An 18272-nucleotide genomic window follows, 5' to 3' on the forward strand; every position below is an offset into this window, starting at 1 on the left:
GGAATAAAGGGCATCCAGACATAGAGATGGCTTAGCAAAAGGCAGCCTCACCCTGCTGATGAGGGCAGAAAGGGGAGGCACTGGGTATGCGGCTGCCCCGCTCTCTCAGCGCATGGGAAAGGGGCCAGCTGTGTCCAGGCAGGCTTTAGGACCAGAAGATGGCTGGCATTATTCAAAGTAGCTGAGGACAAGGATTCTAGAAGAAGACCACAGAAAACGGCGCCTAGGGGAAGGCACCAACTCCAATTTAAATCCAATCAAAGGGATCTGCTTTGGGGTTTTCCCTTCTCTTCAATATGCAACAGTCACTTGAAGGGAAGAGGGAACATCTCAGCTACTGAACCTCAGGAGCCCCATGGGCCTGACCTCGGGGAGATGGGAAATACATGTTGATTTGGAGGAAGCACTTGGATATATCTTTGGTTGCTTCAGGGAAGGCTCTGGCCCCTTGAGATTCTTTTTTTCCTCCCTTTTTTCCCCTTGGGACTGTCGGGGTAGGCATCAAAGGAGGCAGGTAGGAAGGAAAGAAAAAGGAAGCGGGCAGCAGGCAGAAGAGTTAATCCGACCACTCGTCCTCATCAAACTCAGAGGAGTCATCTTCTGAGTCGCTGTACTCCACAGCAATGCGACGTGACAAGATGGTGGCCACGTCGTTGCCCACAACATCCCGCTTCTCTTGTTCCCGCTGCTCCTCAACCCTGCGCAGCTGAAAGCCTGGTGGGAGAGAGAGAAAAGGGTTAAGAGGTGCGTCAGTCTCCGAATCCATCCAGGACTGTGGAAGAGGGAGCAGCCCCTGGTGGTGGTGGGTATTGGAAAGGACAGTGAAAGAGAAGGACCCTCTGGGAAAGCAAGATCCTCAGGACAAGAAGTAAAGACAGGTTTTATGAAATTGTGGCCCCAGTGCTACAGGTGTGTCTGAAAGGAGCCTGCCATTCTTCCCAGTTTCCACGCTTCCCAGTTTCTCAGGCTGGTGAGGATGGTACTTCTCCCAAGACTGAGTGGGGAGTGGCTGCCAATCCCCACCTAGTGGGCACTCAGTCTGCCCAAGTCATTGATTTTCATGAAGCTCAGCTGCCTTAGGTTGTGTCTCCACTAGACAACCCTTCAGTTCCTGGAGGATCAGACAGAAGAAACCACTCCAGTCCCTTGGGACCAGAACCGGCCTCTGACAGAAAGAGAATAAATGCCCCATGATGGTGAGATGATGATGAGGGAGGGGAGGAAGGTAGGGTGAAAGGAAGGGAAGGGGATAGGAGAAAAAGGGGAGAAGTAAGGGGGTGGGAAGCGGGGGCGAGTAGGGAGGAAGGATATGAAAGGCAAAAAAGTGGAGGACAAGGAGTGTGTGAGTCCAGCTGAGGAAGTACCTTCTAAGACAGTGATTCTTGTTTTTCTCTGGGGCACAAAATGGATGCAAACATACACAAAGCATAAATTTCCAAGGAGTTCAAAGATCCCACGTTAAGAAGTCTTTACTTTAAACCAAGGTGGAAAGAAATATAAACCTCTGTATTTTTACAGTGAAGCCTTTCTTCACGCTGATCTGAGGTCTTAATCTCTCCCCACCCAATGAAAGCTATTCCCTTGGAAGGCCACAGAACCCCCTGTCCACCCTCCAATCAGTCTTCCAGCTGCAGGAAGACAAGGCTTCATGATCCCGGACCCACCATTGGGATTTTACCTTGACGGATGGCTGAAAGCAAGTCGCTGCGGGCATCGCTCACAGGAGGCAAGGAGGACTTGGGCTTGGTGGTGTCAGAAAGTGGTGAAGGTGCAGCAGGCTGGCCATCTGCACCACTGAAAGGGGGAGGAGGGGGCCCCGGAGGAGGGGGCGGCGGGGGAGGCGGAGGTGCTCCTCCTGCTGGTTGGGACAAGGGAGGTGGTGGCAGAGGTGAGTAGTCAGCTGCTGGCGGTGGGGGAGGAGGTGGAGGGGCAGCAAAATCGGGGTGAGGTGGGAAAGATGGGGGTGAAGGTGGTGGTGGCGTCCCTGGAGACCCAAATCCTCCAAGCGGTGGTGGGGGTGGAGTGCTCATCATCGGAGGTGGAGGCGGAGGGGCAGGTGGTGGAGCAAACCCAGGTTTGGGGCCTGGCGGAGAGCCCAGAGGAGGAGCTGGTGGTGGATGGCTTGGGCTGACCACACTGGATCTTTTGGGTCCAGCTAAGCCAGACCCTCTTTGGTTACTGTCTGCTGGGTAGCTAAAAGGACAAAGCAAAAAGACCCACCATCACTCTCAGGATGCAAACCTCCACCTTTAGTTAAGTTTATCTATAAGCCTAGGTTCATTTTGGTTGACAGTATCAATTCATTTTGCCTCAAATAGAAAGAAGAACCTGGGGATGGTCAGAACAGACCAACAATGGAATGGACACCCTTGTAAGGTAATGAGCATCCCATTAGCTGAGGAGTATAAGCAGAAATTGAGACAAACTACCTGAAAAAAGTGGACTTAGGATTTCTCCAACAGGTAAGGGCTGGCCAAGATCCTCTCTTAGGTCCCCCTCAAACTTTTCAGCTCTCCCAGGGAAGGCACCCTTCTAAGAAGAAGGGTCAGTTCAATCTTGGAGCCAGGACTAAGAAGGCACGCAAGAAAGAACTGGAATAAAAATTCAAACACCACTATCCACAGGCTCTGCTCCACAGCCTATTAACATTCACCAGATCTTATGAGGGCAGGAAATCCAAGCCAAGCTGACCGAAACTGAGCGGGGTACAGATTTAGGTGAATGTACCTTCAGTGCTCATGTGGAAAAACTTGAGAGAGACCGAGGGCCTGAGGATCAGCAGAGACGGGAAATGAATGTGCTGCCAGACTTGACCCAGGTTGAGAGAGAATTAAGGTGCACCTCTCCTGGGTCAGGCATACTTGACTGAGGCTGCAAGGTCTCAGGCCATGTGTGAGACTGAAGGGATTCTTTTCCCACCTTTTTATCTGCCCTACACTAATAGCTACTCCTTAGAAAAGCATCCATCTTGGAATTTTCCACAGACCTTCGAGCCTTAGCTGCATCCGACATGGCAACAAGCAGGAAGTGATTTGGGAGGCAGAAGGAGACTTGGGATTAGTGATTTCAAGCGCCAAGAATGGGGCGGGCGGTGGGGGTGACAGCACTGCTTTAGGTCTCCATCTGAGGGGTCTTCAACATACCCAATCTCTGATTAAACGGTGTCCAAGGAGACAAGCATACTTTTCAAAGCTCTCACTTGTCAGGCATCAGAAAGAAAAGTAACTATGAGGAAACACTGAAATCTAACACTCCTCAGATCCCTTCCTCTTGCAGCCATTACTTGCTAACTCTTCCTCTATATACCTCTGCCAGGGACACTGACAAATACCAAAATGGTCAGATTCTAAGTTTCATCTCTTTTTCTTTTGTTTCCTTCTTTCTGGAGATTTTATCCACAGTGAAATGGACCAGAGGTGACAGGAGAAAAGGGTGACTATCTTCTACGTTCCCAGATAACTGGGGAAGGAGGCTGTTCAATATTTTATGTACAGCAGGAGATTATACCACTTTATGTCATGCTGAGTCAGAGCCAAGTAAAAAAAGCAAGAGATAAGTTGGTGACTTCTATCTGCTCAGGTGTAGCTAGTAGTTAAGAACACAGGCTCTGGAAAGAAAGCCTGACCTGCTTTCCAATCATGACTGACCTGCTTTCCAATCATGACTCTGCCTCTTACTGGCTGTGAGATCTTAGGTAAGTTCATTGACCTCTCTGTGCTTCACTGTTTACTCATCTGTAAAATGGGTACCTATCTCAAGAGGACTCTTGTGGGGATTAAGTAACATATATAGTGTTTGGCATAATGCCTGGCACTTTACAAACACTTAATAAATACTAATTATTTCTATTATCTAGACACACTTGTCTGGAGTCACTTTAGTGGTCCTGGCCTGGATTTAGAACTCTTACTTTGTTCTTGAGCATTTAACCACCCCTAGTAGATGGAAGAGGTATCACCGTTTACCTGAATTCTGCTGGTGGGGGAGGCAAGCTGTCCTCAGAGAAGGAAGGAGAAGGCGGAGAAGTGGAGTCTGACTGTGGTGGTGGTGGGTAGTTGCTTGCATCCACGTTGTCAACAGACCCAACGCTGCCATTCTGGTACACCAAGGTGGGTGGATACCTGACAATGAACCCAATGCCAAAACTGTCATTTAAAGTCTGAGTGGTACTCTCTTGTTTTCTTAAAAGACCCCATAAAAATGCATTTGATACAAAAACTATTAGGGAGAAATAAAATTAGTATATTTCTCATATAGTTTCTATTGTACTGAAGTTTTATTTTAGGACTAAATATTCTATTGTTAAATATCTCCCAGGACTTCCCTGGTGGCGCAGGGGTTAAGAATCTGCCTGCCAATGCAGGGGACACGGGTTCGAGCCCTGGTCTGGGAAGATCCCACATGCTGTGGAGCAACTAAGCCCGTGAGCCACAACTACTGAGCCTGCGTGCCACAACTACTGAAGCCCGTGCGTCTAGAGCCTGTGCTCCACAGCAAGAGAAGCCACCACAATGAGAAGCATGCGCACTGCAACGAAGAGTAGCCCCCGCTCGCCCCAACTAGAGAAAGCCTGCGCGTAGCAACAGAGACCCAATGCGGCCATAAATAAATAAATTTAAACAAACAAAAAAACCTCCCAGATATTTCTTTTGTTTTTTCCCCCACTTGCTGTAGTTGTAATTTATTTATTTAAAAAAATTTTTTATTGGAGTAGAGTTGATTTACAATGTTGTGCTAGTTTCAGGTGTACAGCAAAGTGAATCAGCTATACATATACATATCTCCACTCTTTTTTAGATTCTTTTCCCATATAGGTCATTACAGAGTACTGAGTAGAGTTCCCTGTGCTATACAGTAGGTCCTTATTAGTTATAACATAGTAGTGTGTATATGTCCATCCCAATCTCCCAATTTATCCCTACCCTCTCCCAGATATTTCTGTTGGATTGTCTGTAGAAATGGGACTGAACCCAGATTATCAAAACCATGCTGTTCCTTTCCCAATGATGGCCTTGTCAAACCCAGCAGTTCTTTGAAATTCTCTCCCACATGTTAGGAGCAGCCCAGACCCAAATCCCAAAGTCTGTCTTCCAGCAAAGGGCAAAGCCAAGCCCCAAGGCTAGTGAGCTGCAAGCACGTGACTGGCACACAGCCTGGTTTTGAGGTCGGCAAGCCTCTGGAGCGCTCAAAGGCCAAGGAGGCATCTGATTGCAAAACCAAGCTGAGGACAAATGCAAGTTGCTGTGTGATAGTTAGACATGGTCTCTTATCTAACAAAAGGAGCTGCTGATTAAAGTGGGGTGCTAGGGCTTGCCTCACGAAAACCTGTCCCTCATAGCACTGGGCCTTGGGTGAATTTGCTCTGGGTGAACAGCAACAAACTTCTAAACAAGCACGAACATACCAAGCAGCAGCTAACAAAATGTGGCCTGTTCTGCTCCACCTCCCGCTTCTTTCCACCATTGTTGGATTATAAGGAACTCATCTAAAGCAGACCCCAGGGAGAACAGAGTTGGAGGGAACTAACTGAGTCAAATGATGCTCTGATGTGGAAAATCCCCAAGGCCTGAAGCCCTATAGACTTGGCATATCTCTTTACAGGCTCACCAACAAGCATGTCCAGGTAGAGCAGCCATGAAGCCTGATCCAAAGTCCTTATTTTCACCACCTCAATACACACACACACACACACACACACACACACACACACACACAGAGTTGGTCGGCATCCTGAACATGCTTCTACCCTGAGAGTCACTGAACCTTCATACAACAAGGGCCTGTCTGAACAGGAGGGACCACGGAACAAAATGGCCCCTTTTTATTGGGAGGTGAAGATAATGGAGGTACCCTCAGGGCTGATTCCCCTGTAGAAAGAAAGACTCATTTTTCCTCTCACCATCCTCATCACTCTTTAAAACAAACCTCTTAATCTAGGAAGAACAAGTGTCAGAAGTGTCAAGATTTCTAAAAGTCAAGATTTTCATGGTAGAATTATTCCTAAAAGCAAGAACAACTCAACTCTTTCCTTTTATCATACCTAGACACCCGGCATGGGCTGGCATGGTTCTCTGACAGCCAGGATGCAAGGTATTTAGGGGAAAAACCAGGGCGACATTTATGCCAAGCAATTGTGGTGACTTGGCTTTGAATGTCACACAGGTCGGACACCAGGATAAGCATCAAACCAAGCTTTAAAACCATTTTTTTCCTTTTAAACCTCTAGTGTGATTTGGTGTTGGGAAATGGGGTCAGACTGACATCTACCATTTCTTCACGGAAATATATAGCCTCAATATTGGCCGCACGACCTTTCCCACACTGTCTCTGAGGTCTGCTTTCAGTCCCTTGGCCAGCCTCTCTCCCAAGACTGACAAAGGCTGGCTGAAAAGTTGCTTTGGTGATGTGCACAAATTCTCTACCTGGCCCTCCCTACTCCCATGAAATGCCAGCTCTTTAGCCACAACCTTCAAATCAATGCTCTGGAGGCAAAGGCCTCCCAAAGCCACTTTTCTCCCTTTCTAGTCTTTCCTTTGAGTCCCTCAGACATACCAGTGTCTGGCAGAGCAAGGGCACTAGAAGCCATAGGCTTTATTTTCCAGACCACTCTCGTCACCTCATTTAAACTGCCAAGTCTCTTGATTTTTTTAGCAAATTTTAATCACCAGATGGAGGCACTTTAAAGTAGCTGATTAACAGTGGTATTGATTTAAGCCACATAGCAAGACTTCAGGGGGTATGAAAGGTGTCACACCAGAGCTGTCAGACTGTTGCCCCCAGGTGCCCAGCCCCTTCAAAGAATGCTACCAAGAGGAGAGAAGCATCACCTACCCAGAAGGCCCCAGCTTTTCTTTGGATTCTACAAATTCCTGACCCATCTTCATTTTCTCCCACTCTTCCTTGCGTGTCTTGATTTTACGTGGGTTTACATTTCCTCGATTTGGATTATCCTTCTTCTCTTTCTACAATGAAAAGAAACAGAAAAGCCTTAATAAACATTTCCCAAAGTTCTTCATTAAAATTCCACCCAGCTTCATGGATATATACCCAAGAGAAGATCTGCCTAGACAACATACAGTAACTATAGAATTTACAGAATTGCTGGGTTTAGAGTGACCCAGAGGTCATCTAATCCAAACCACCTCCTGGGCTCAAACACATTTCCTCAATCCCATACTCAAACACCTCTACCCACTACCTCTTTGGGTAATTCATTCATGTTTTTCAGCAGCTCTAATTGTTAGGAAGTTAGTAAATAGCTATTTATTATTTGTTATGCCACAAAGGTCAGTCAAGAGAGAAGAGAAATAATGATAGCGGTAGATATCTGGGACAGATATAAGGAAATAGTTAAAAAACAAACCAAAACAACCAATGAAGAATTCTTCAGCCTGTGCCGCTGCACTAGCCCCTGGCGCTCTCGTGGGCCTCTCGGCAGCCATGCTAATGGGATTGTGAGGTTGCTGGTAGGTCGCATGCTTACACACCTCACTGGCAGCCTAAGGGGAGGGGAGCATCTACCAAAACCAGGCCTATGCCCCCCCCCTGCCTCACCCAACCAGTAGTCAAGGTGTTAAGCCGCTCCTGTTGCAAATCAAACACTGTAGAGCCTTGTGCTGATCTCTGAGAAATGAGCTGCAAAACTGGCAGGGAAGGGAACTAGCCTAGCTTGAGTGTCCAGCAGAGTCAGGTGCAAATTGCAAGAGAAATAAATGGTGACTAGAAAAGTCAATTTCTAAAACTCAGCCTGAATATACTCAATTGTTAATAGCACCGGGAGGAACAAACACATTTTTGGTGTGATTTATACTTTCATCTTGGTTGTGCTTGGAGTGGACACATTTTTTTTTAAGAGTCTCACCTGACATCCACGCAAGCAGCCACTCGGAATGATTACTTAACATAAGACTGGCTTCCTTTTTATCCCCCCTCCACAGTCGTGCCTACTGATGTGTAGAACAGAGGCCCCTTTCCCCTCACCCTATGCTTTCTCTTCTCTTTCATGATATCCTTGGTGTCCTGCAGCATCTTCTCCTTCCAAAGATCAAAGAAGTACGAAGGGTCTGTGTAGAATTTGAGTGCCTCTTTCCCATCGTCCCTTGGACAGAAATGAAGACAAGTAGCTGTGAGTAGACAGATGAGCTCCCAACCAAATCCAATATTCCAAACACCTACCAGTTAGCAGTTTTTACACTGAGGAATCAAGAAGTCATTCAAATCGACTGCATATTTCCTCTCCCATACCAGCGTTCCAAAGCCCCTGAATGGCATGGCACCTCTTTACTTATCTGGCTTTTTAAGAACCTTGGCCTTACTTTCAATTCCTGGTAGAGGAATTTGCATGGTCAGGGCAAGAATGGGCTATAGCAGCAGGGATCCTGATTATGGCTAATGATCTCCATGGCCGCAGACATCTCCCTGAGGACATTCTGATATCTTGGCACATTAGATGGGATTTCTGTCACTGGTTTCCCTACCACCATCAATTGCCCAGGTCTCTCTAGGAAGCATTAGTGGCTTTCTATCCACCCAAAACCTGTGCACACATGTGCAGGTTCACATGTGTACATATGTATGCACATACACACATGAATGTGTATATGTGTGCAGCTGTTATTCTGTAAATACAGACAACCACAGCATTCCACCTACTTGCTCCCTTCCGGAAGAGCTCAGCATCCACCCCCACCCCCCAGCCACAAGGGGGCCCCAGTGAGAAAAGATGGCCACCTGTTTTATGACCACAAGATTTCATTACCATCTCTTAGTGGCTGTGAAAGAGGTACAGAGTGAGCTACTGAGTGTCGATGTAGAGGCATCTACCAGACTCAGTGACCCTGGTTGGAATCCTGCACTTTGGCATGGCTGAGTCTCTCCCATTCTCCAGAAAGCATGCACTTAGGGGTGGATATTTATTTTAACACTACTCTGAACTAAAAAGAACTGGAAAGGTAATTCTTTCCTAACTTCCAAGCCTATCACAACACACAGAAACCATTTCCTAATCATGCACTAATGATTTTTATATTAAATCTTGTTCTGAGTTAGCCACACCACCACTCTTTTCTGTTAGGCTAAATCCAGAAAACTGAGAGGAGAATGTTATAAAGGAAAATACCCTACATTAACTGAAAAATAAACTTGTCTTACCATAGTCCCTTCAATATTATCAGGTGTGTAGTCTTTTCCTGCCCTACAACTCCTCTGCTCAGATCCAACTAGGCTAAATGATGCAGGCTAGAGAGTCAAATCTACGCCCTGCTATGTTAGCTGGCCCCTTTGAGAGCCAAGGGGCAAACATCATTTCACACAGTAATAATAATAGGATAGATGCCATGTACTTCCTCTGTATCTGTGTGAGAAGCGACCATGCTCCTATCCTGGCTCTGTGGATCAGGTGGGCGTCCTTGAATTTCACACACATATTCTACTTTGCAGTACACCCATGTCTCACAGAAGACATCTGCCTCCAGCTATCTGTAATTACTTTTACCTGTTCCAAAGATATTTATGGATGCGAGCAAGATAAATATTCGCTTTCTGCCCCCGCTTGGAAATTTTTTGCACGATAACACTAGAGACTACTAGAGGGGAGGGGCTTTAAGTTGTCTATAAGACTACCTTTTTCAAGTCCAGCCACAGCACTGTAGGTCCTTTCAGAGGGGAATGATGAAAGGATGTTCAAAACGAAGTGAACGACACTCATTTGGAAGAATGCCAATTACTCCTTAAGCTCTGGAAGGACCCTCAGGGCCCAGAGCAGCCAGTCCACAAGGCTGGCCCCACTAACACGCCCAAACATCTGGTAATCTAGTGGTTTCAGAGTAAGTGGGAGCCTTGCTAGAATGTCGCCCCTGGGATGCATGCTATAGGACTGCCTTGTAACAAAGTCCTTTTGGTTCTATAATAACTAAATTCCTTGGATGGGATCCAAGATGGACCTGGCTTGTACGAAAGTAAACTCTGCAGCATGCAATGCTATAGCAAACTTTCAATATATATTATATTCACTATGAGTTTAAGAAACCAAACAATAATAAGTGGCAACTGTTTATATGGTAAACGTTAGCTTCTGCTGCCACAAGCAACTCTGGGGTAGTAGTATGCTTTTTGATACAATCCTCTGATGTAAACAACATCTTTAAATAAAAAGGCAATCTAGTGTTGTTAACCACAGGCTGAAAAAGGTAGAAGCTAGCCAGGTTACCTGTAAGGGGTCAGATTGTTGAGAGGTGGAGGAGTATCACAGGTGTTGTATGTTTCCAAGACAGGTATGGGGAGAGAGTTTCTGTCAAAAAGCTTCTGGTCTTGAACAGTAGAGCTTCTGAAGGCCTTTCGGGTGTTGATTCCTTGTAGTGACACTGAAAGAAGATGGAAGGCATTAGAAAATGGATGACAGGCTATTTGAGCAAACACTGAGTCACACCAGTCGGAGAGGCCTCAGCTGCTGCATTTCTTGGCTGCGGCTGTCTGCAGCCAGGTTTTTTTTTTTTTCCTCCCCCTCTGGGGAAGCCCCACAAGGCTGTCAGCAGCCCAGCCATTTCATGACTGAACAAAATGAGGCAACACAAAGGTTTACTATGTGGCCAGATCTAGCAGGCCCCTCCTTAGGAGGAATGAATCTTCCAAGTACTTTTATGGTAGCAAAATATGATTGGGGGGAAGGGGAATTTGAGAAAGAGGGGATTGGGGGAACGGGAGAAAGGGAGTGTGTGGAGGTGTGGTACAGATTAAAAGGTTTCTTTACATCACCCAGGCTTGTGTCGTTTCAAAGCAGAACTCCATAGGTCTCTGTGATTTCTCCCCTCACTTTTTTATAAATCAGGAAAAAAAAAATCCTAAGCAACTGCTCAGCAGAGCCCGCAAATGCTGAGCTCAGCTTCCTTACCTTCTTCTTCCTTGGGATCCAGCTGAGTGACTTTAACTTGTAGGCGGTCGACCCTCTCAGCAAGGGAGCTTACTCGAGAGGCAAAAGTATTTGCCTGAGTGAAGAGCTCTCCAAAAATGTCCTCGGCATATTTACCTGAGAGAGCAAAGAAACCAAATCACTAGTGCCTAAAAGTGACATACATGGTCAGAAAAACTGGCTACTAAAGACTATATTTCCCACCTCTCAAACACACCCACCCACCCCTCTAAGATGGTTCAGGCTACGTGCAGAGCTTGCTCCTGGAGACAGAGACATACCCTCCAGAGCCTGGGCAGCCTGCACGTGCTCTATAACTAAGAGTCTTCTTGGCAAAATAAACTGACATGAAACTCAAAACAGGATGAATAAAATCAAAAGGTGTTATCCAAAAAACTAATCCTAGAAGAGCGGAGAGAATGTCTATACATTTGCCTATAGCCCTTAGCCCTTTGCTGCTCTGTAAAAGCACCTTGTAAAAGTGCTTCTGGAAAACAGATTGGGAGTTAGAAGGACCTTCTATGTGTTTACAGTTAACATGAAAAATAAGAAATCACATCCTCAGTGGAGCCCCAAAAGTACGCTGAACAGCCATGATGAGATGTGGTATCTTTGAGGGGCCCTGAACTTACTAACAACTCATAATAGAGACATAACTTCTTCTAAGAGGTGAAAAGGTTATTTTATGTTTTATGACCTACAACTTTGAAAGTCTTTGCTTTAGGTTATAATCCTTCAAATCTACATCTCAGGGAACAAGTAGAAAGCTGAAACATTCAAGCTCTCCCTGAAAAACAACATACCAGTGGTCTCATTCCACAATGTCTTGTTTTTTAGAAAAAGAGTTCCGTACTTTCAACCCTGGAATGCAAGGAGAATTTGCAGCCAAAGAAACATAAAAGCAATCTGACACTACCTCCATATTGTCATTCCAAGCCACAAAGCACATTCTTGCTAGAATGGAAAGTGGTGCATACGAATAAATACACCATCCGAGTTTGTTACTTGCAAGGTGAAGGCAGGCATAAGTTACTGTGCCCAACCAAAAGATCATTTCCTTGAGAACTATTTAGAGTAGGCTCTTACTTTAGTTTCTAAACTACATTTATTCTTAGTCCATACTTGAGGGGAAAAAATTAGATCAAAAGGCCAAAACTGCACCTTCAGGGTGAAATGCAGCTCACTCAATGTAACCTGGAAGGTAAGGATAAGACCAATCAACAGCATATTTTGAATTGCTGGTAAATTTAGTCAATAAAGAGTTTCTAATCAAGGAAGAAGCAAGTCTTTGCATACTGAATGGTTTTGTGATCTAAACAACCATGGGAAGCTCCTGAGCTCAAAGGACTGAAATTGGCTAACAAGCTGCACTTCTACAGGGCAGGTTGAGAATCCAATCTGATCCCTGATAATATGGCTAAGTCGTATAAGAACCATACTGTACTGACTCACAGATATAGAGAACAAACTAGGGGTTACCAGTGGGGAGAGGGAAGAGGGGAGGGGGGCAAGACAGGGTAGGGGATTAAGAGGTACAAACTACTGTGTATAAAATAAACAGGCTACAAGGATATATTGTACAGCATAGAGAATACAGCCAATATTTTATAATAACTATAAATGGAGAATAACCTTTAAAAATTCTGAACCACTACGTTGTACACCTGACACTTACATAATATTGTAAATCAACCATATCTCAAAAAAAAACCCCAAAACCAAAAACCATACTGTATCATGCTTGCCTAGGTAACGAATAACTGTGATCAGAAGACTATATAACAGAGAAACAGAAACACACATTAAGCATGGAAAATAAACCAGGCTCAAAAATATGTTAACCATCCAGCTGTTCTGGAGGAAAAGAAAACCCCAAGTCAATTTACCCTTAGGTCACCGTGAGAGTACGCAGGATTTCCTGCTCCTCAGTGAAGGGGGCAGTGATAGTGGGAGTAGAAATCAGTGTGGCACAATGGTTTAAGATGAAATCATACAAAGAACCCCACCATATAAAAATGGTAACATTGAGAATGCTATTTGAAGGGGGAGTGAGGTGGAGTGAAGGCTTCCCCACTGTCACGTTACGTCATGTCAGGCCCTAGGTATACTTAGAACCGCAAGATGATACATGGAAGAAGCAGTAGACTTCAAACCAGAAAGTCTGAATTTAAGTCGCAGTTCTTTCTACCTACACCTGTGTACTTTTCAGCAAGTCAAATTCTCCCAGCCTCAGTTTCCTCATCTACGAAATGGGGACAACTATATCTATCTCACCAAGTTGTCACAGGATTAAACGAGCCAAAAATGTAAACTCTTTTTCTAAATTAATTTATTTATTTTTGGCTGTGTTGGGTCTTCGTTGCTGCATGCAGGTTTTCTCTAGTTGCGGCAAGTGGGGGCTATTCTTCGTTGCAGTGCAGTGCACGGGCCTCTACATTGTGGTGGATTCTCTTGTTGCAGAGCACAGGCTCCAGGCACACAGGCTTCAGTAGTTGTGGCTCGTGGGTTCTATAGTGCAGGCTCAGTAGTTGTGGTGCACAGGCTTAGTTGCTCCGTGGCATGTGGGATCTTCCTGGACCGGGGCTCGAACCTGTGTCCCCTGCATTGGCAGACGGATTCTTAACCACTGCGCCACCAGGGAAGTCCCTGTAAATTGTTATAATGAGACTCCTCCTTATATTGCTCAACCATATCAGATGACTTTTTTTTTTTTTTTGGCCGCGTTGGGTCTTCATTTGCTGCACGCGGGCTTTCTCTAGTTGCAGTGAGCAGGCGGGCTACTCTTCGTTGCAGTGCACGGGCTTCTCATTGTAGTGGCTTCTCTTGTTGCAGAGCACGGGCTCTAGGCATGCGGGCTTCAGTAGCTGTGGCACACGGGCTCAGTAGTTGTGGCTTGCAGTCTCTAGAGTGCAGGCTCAGTAGTTGTGGTGCACGGGCTCAGCTGCTCTGTGGAATGTGGGATCTTCCCGGACCAGGGATTGAACCCACATTCCCTGCATTGGCAGGCGATAATTTCACTTATTAATTAATTAATAATTTCACTTATTCAGATTACCAAGATAGATCCACTACCACATCAGGACATTCATAATAGACATCTACCCCATTTTGCAAGATTCCAGAAGCAGTCTTCAACTTTTTTTTTTTCTCTTAGCAGTACAGTTTTTCAAATGAAATCTTATGTGGAAATGGAACAAGTAAAACTGATTTTTCAAAATATGAAGCTGCTCGTTTGAATTTGAGTGGGAGTCTTGGAGCCCCCCAATGGCATAGACCCACTGTACTCAGAAAACTCAATATCATATCTTTTTAAATTTTTATTTATTTATTTTATTTGGCTGCGCTGGGTCTTGTGGCATGCGGGATCTTTTTTTAGTTGTGGCATGTGGAATCTTTAGTTGCAACATGTGGGATCTAGTTCCCTGACCAGGGATAGAACCTGGGCCCCCTGCCCTGGGAGTGTGGAGTCTTAGCCACTGGACCACCAGGGAAGTCCCATAACAAATCTTAATGACCCAAGAAGGGGTCCCCTTTTCCTAGGTGGTCAGGATACTGATTCAGAAGTGCTGGCTGGCTGGCTGTGCCCACATTTCCTAAGATACGGCAACCTAATATGTGAAATGCCAATCTCACTGCACTGAGGGAAAATGAGAATCCTGGATATGCTATCAGGGAGCAATTCATGGCTGTGAAATCTTAGTTTTGTGCTTTATTCATTCCATAATCAGACTTTCCCTACTAGACCAAGCACTTCCAGCTAGAATATAATACATGAGGCCAAGGTCATGAGCCTGAAGCACATATGAGCCCATTCCTGCACCCCTCTCTGCTAGATGAAATCCTAGTCATCTTTCAAGGCTCGATTCAAATGTAACCTCTTCTGTGAAGCTTTCCTTGACTCTCCCTATTCCCGTTATGTTCCCATTCCCCATAGGAAATATTCCTTCCTTCCCTGTATTCTCTGTGCACCAACAGCATGGAAGCATGGAAAGAGTACATGCATGAATCATTCAAAAAGTATTTACTGAGCTCCTACTGGGTGCCAGGTACTATACAAGATAGACACTGGGGTTCAAGGACAAACAACACATGATTTCTGCCTCCAAAGAACTTTCAATTTAATATAGGAGATAAATTTCAATATAATGTGGCGGGTAATAATACAGGCATGTAATAGGATCTCAGAGGGGTACTCAGTCCAACCTGGAGGAGGAGATCCCTGAGCTGGGTGGGCCTTGAAGATCAGCTACAAGGATGGCAAGGGCTCTCCAGGCAGTGGGAACAACGAAGCCACCACGTCGAAGTACGAGAGAATATGGTCTGTCTCAGAAGCTATAAGTAGTTGGTAATTCAGTTTTTCTTCCTTCTTTTTTTCCCCTTTTTAATTTTAAAAGAATCCCTTAAAAAGACTGTAAAATGGGAGAAGACAGATTACAGAAAATGAGGTTGAAAAGAAAGGCAGGTCTTAAAGTCTTGAATGCCAGGCCAAGGAACTTAAATAATTCCATAGTGAGGAAGAGCAGAGATAAATACATAGCTAACATTTATACCCTTATTTTAAAAATACTTTTTAAACTGCAAAAGTTAACACAGACTTAACTTTTAAAAATTCAAACAACTCAGAATTATAAAAGTAAAAAGTAAGATTTTAGTTTTGGGCAGACCACTCTGGCAAGAGTATAGGTTTAAGATTTATAAGATTTTATACAATTTTTAGGTTTATAGATTTAAGGCTGCTGATCAGAGAAAGGGAGGCCAGAGGGAGGCTAGGACAACAGTTTAGGTGAGAGTTAAAATCGGTCTAAACCAGGGCAGTGTTGGTAGAGACAGAGAGACAGGAGACAGAACTGAGAAATTCCTAGGAAGTCTGAATTTGCCTCTGACTGCTGTGTCTGCAGGCAAGTTACCTTACTTTTCTGAGCCTTCATTTCTTCATCTGAAAAATGGCAATGCCAACATCTAACGTCATAGGATTATTAAAAGGATTAAACGAGATAATCTATGTGAAGATCCTATTAAAACCCGGCTTAAAGTAGGCAATCAACAAATGTGAGTTCCCTTCTCATCCTCTCCCCATTCTCCCCTTAAGAATTATTTATTTCTTTCTCCTCTGGTAGAGTATGAGCTCCTGGAAGGCAGAGACCATTTCTTACTATTGCTGTATCCTCTCAGCATCTGGCACATAAAATATGTTCAATACATGTTTACTGGATGAATAAAGGGTCAGCTAGCTCTACAACCTGAGGAAATCTTGTTTCCACAGGCACAAGCCAACCCTGGCCCTCAGATCAACTTCCTCAAGATAGGAATGCTCTGATCACAAGTGGGAGAGTGAGCAATGGCATCCAGCAACACTACCCTGGAAAAACACCTGAGAGAGAGCATAACTCCTGCTGAGTGAGAATAAGAAGTTATCATTAGCTAGATGTCCTTTGTCCTATAGAGAAGGAACCAGTGTATGACTGACTTCCACCCATTTGGCTTTCTCAGGGTGACAGAAGCAGAAATGATGCTCTTAAGAAGCAGTGAGGCTCTCTGCAGCCTTCACGTGCTTCCTTGTCAGCCATACTGCTGTTGCACTGCTGTCAATGTTCCTTTGTGTAAGACAGACACTGGCGGGGTTTCATTTCTTTCTTGATGCCCCATCCAGGTTTCCCTAAGCCCTGGATCAACTGAGATGGCCTCTGAGCTAGGTGATGGGTTAGGAATCTCAGACCCCATACATCATATGGTCATAGATCTCTGTCTCCTCAGGCACCTATTTTCAAGGCAGGGCCTATTACTATCTGAGGGGGGATGCAGGCTTTCTTGATATTCCACTGTTTTCACTAAGGGCAGTGATGCGATAGGAGAGGTGAATGTCTGAAATAATTCACACCAAGATGCTTTTGCTAAGGAAGATCACTAAAATGGCATTTTGACAGAGGTTCTTATGGGAGCTAGAATGGCACTAGACAAATGCAGAGCCTATCCAAGCATCTGCCCTTCCCATATCTCGGCTCCAAGCAAACAAAGTCAACTTAATTCAGAAAGAAATCCAAACCCATGCATGTACCCCACCCAAGGCAGTCTTATTCATTCTTATCAATTAAAAAAAAAAAATTACAGTTGAGCTGGCTTTCCCTCAGCTCCAAAACAGACTGGGTTAACCCCCATCTTCCTCCTAGAGAAGAATGGCTCCAGCTCCAATTTGTGTCACTGTGTTCACAGAGCTTGCAAAACTCCCAATACCCCCCAGAGACTACAGAAGTAATTTGTACCCTGAACTTGGACCTGGGGGCTTGCAGCACAATAAAATGTGTACCAAGGCAGACAAGTCAGCCAGAATCTCTCTGAATGCATGTTTGCTTTACTTCTCTTTGGGAAGAAAAGGGTGGGGGGGGGGGGGTTGTTGTGTAGATAAAGACTATTGGCACATTTGAGGCTTCAACAAAGTCAGGCTACATCGAATAGCTTTGTGCAATTACAGGCACATTCCCCAACCCAAGATACTGCTCTGTGAACCTCCCACTTTACACACAGAGAATTCTGCTCTGTCATTCCATCTGCAGTTTCTGCTGCAGCCCTTCCTGCCACCCTTCCCACAGATTTCTTTTGAAGCAGGTGGAGGGGGAGGGGGAGGGAACCTAGAGGGTGGTGGTATATGAAGAAAGGATTGAGGGGAAGAATCTGTACCAAAAAGGAGCCTCTCTTTGGGGAGGAGGTGGGAGTGGGATAAATTTTCGCACTACCTAGGGAAGGCAGATGGGGGAGAAATAGGAACACGGAGGAGAAGGAAACAAAATAAAGAGCACCAACGACCCCTGAGGGCAAAGCACAGGCTCTCTGCGGCACTCACTCAGGCTGCCCAGCTGTCGGATGACATTTGCCAGGGTGATGTTGGTCATGCATTCCAGCTCGCTTCTAACGCTAGGCAACGTCTGACGGCACAGGTGCCTTGGCTCGATGTTCCTCGTTACTAACGGCATGGTGGACCTGCTTCAGGCAACGTTCTGAATGATGAAAAACAACCTAAAAAAGAAATAACAGGAAAAGTATTACTCAACCACAAATTCCAGGCACACCAGGGCTGTGAGTCTTTTTTCCTTTTGTTTTGCTCTGATCTGAACAGCTTTAAAAATCTTCTATCTTTTTTCTGTTTTAAGCCCTCCCTACCCCTACCACCCCTTTTAAAGGTTTGCCATTAGAGGCTTGCTGGATAAGTTTAGAAATTCTGAACTGGTGACTGCTGACTGAGGGTACACAGGCAGCATAAAAACCTAAAAACCTTAAAATAACAACTATGCTCCAACTAACAAGAGTCTCCAGAGGCAGGGACGCATGGTAAGAAAACAGCCCATTCAGCAAGTCCTGGATGGTACAGATC

The 18272-nt window shown here is 45.2% G+C and overlaps 1 protein-coding gene across 1 annotated transcript; it reads right to left on the minus strand.

Moving 5' to 3' along the window:
* Nucleotides 1-556: 556 nt before the first annotated feature.
* Nucleotides 557-17874, minus strand: WASF2 (WASP family member 2). The gene is made up of 8 exons (XM_065886105.1): nucleotides 17745-17874; nucleotides 10889-11023; nucleotides 10208-10361; nucleotides 7981-8098; nucleotides 6832-6962; nucleotides 3966-4121; nucleotides 1679-2193; nucleotides 557-714 (listed from the first exon to the last, which is right to left on the minus strand). Exons 1-8 carry the CDS (start codon nucleotides 17872-17874, stop codon nucleotides 557-559), a joined length of 1497 nt encoding a protein of 498 aa, XP_065742177.1.
* Nucleotides 17875-18272: the final 398 nt, after the last annotated feature.

This window comes from Phocoena phocoena, chromosome 1 (assembly GCF_963924675.1).
Source record: "Phocoena phocoena chromosome 1, mPhoPho1.1, whole genome shotgun sequence".
In the NCBI taxonomy this organism is placed as follows: domain Eukaryota; kingdom Metazoa; phylum Chordata; class Mammalia; order Artiodactyla; family Phocoenidae; genus Phocoena; species Phocoena phocoena.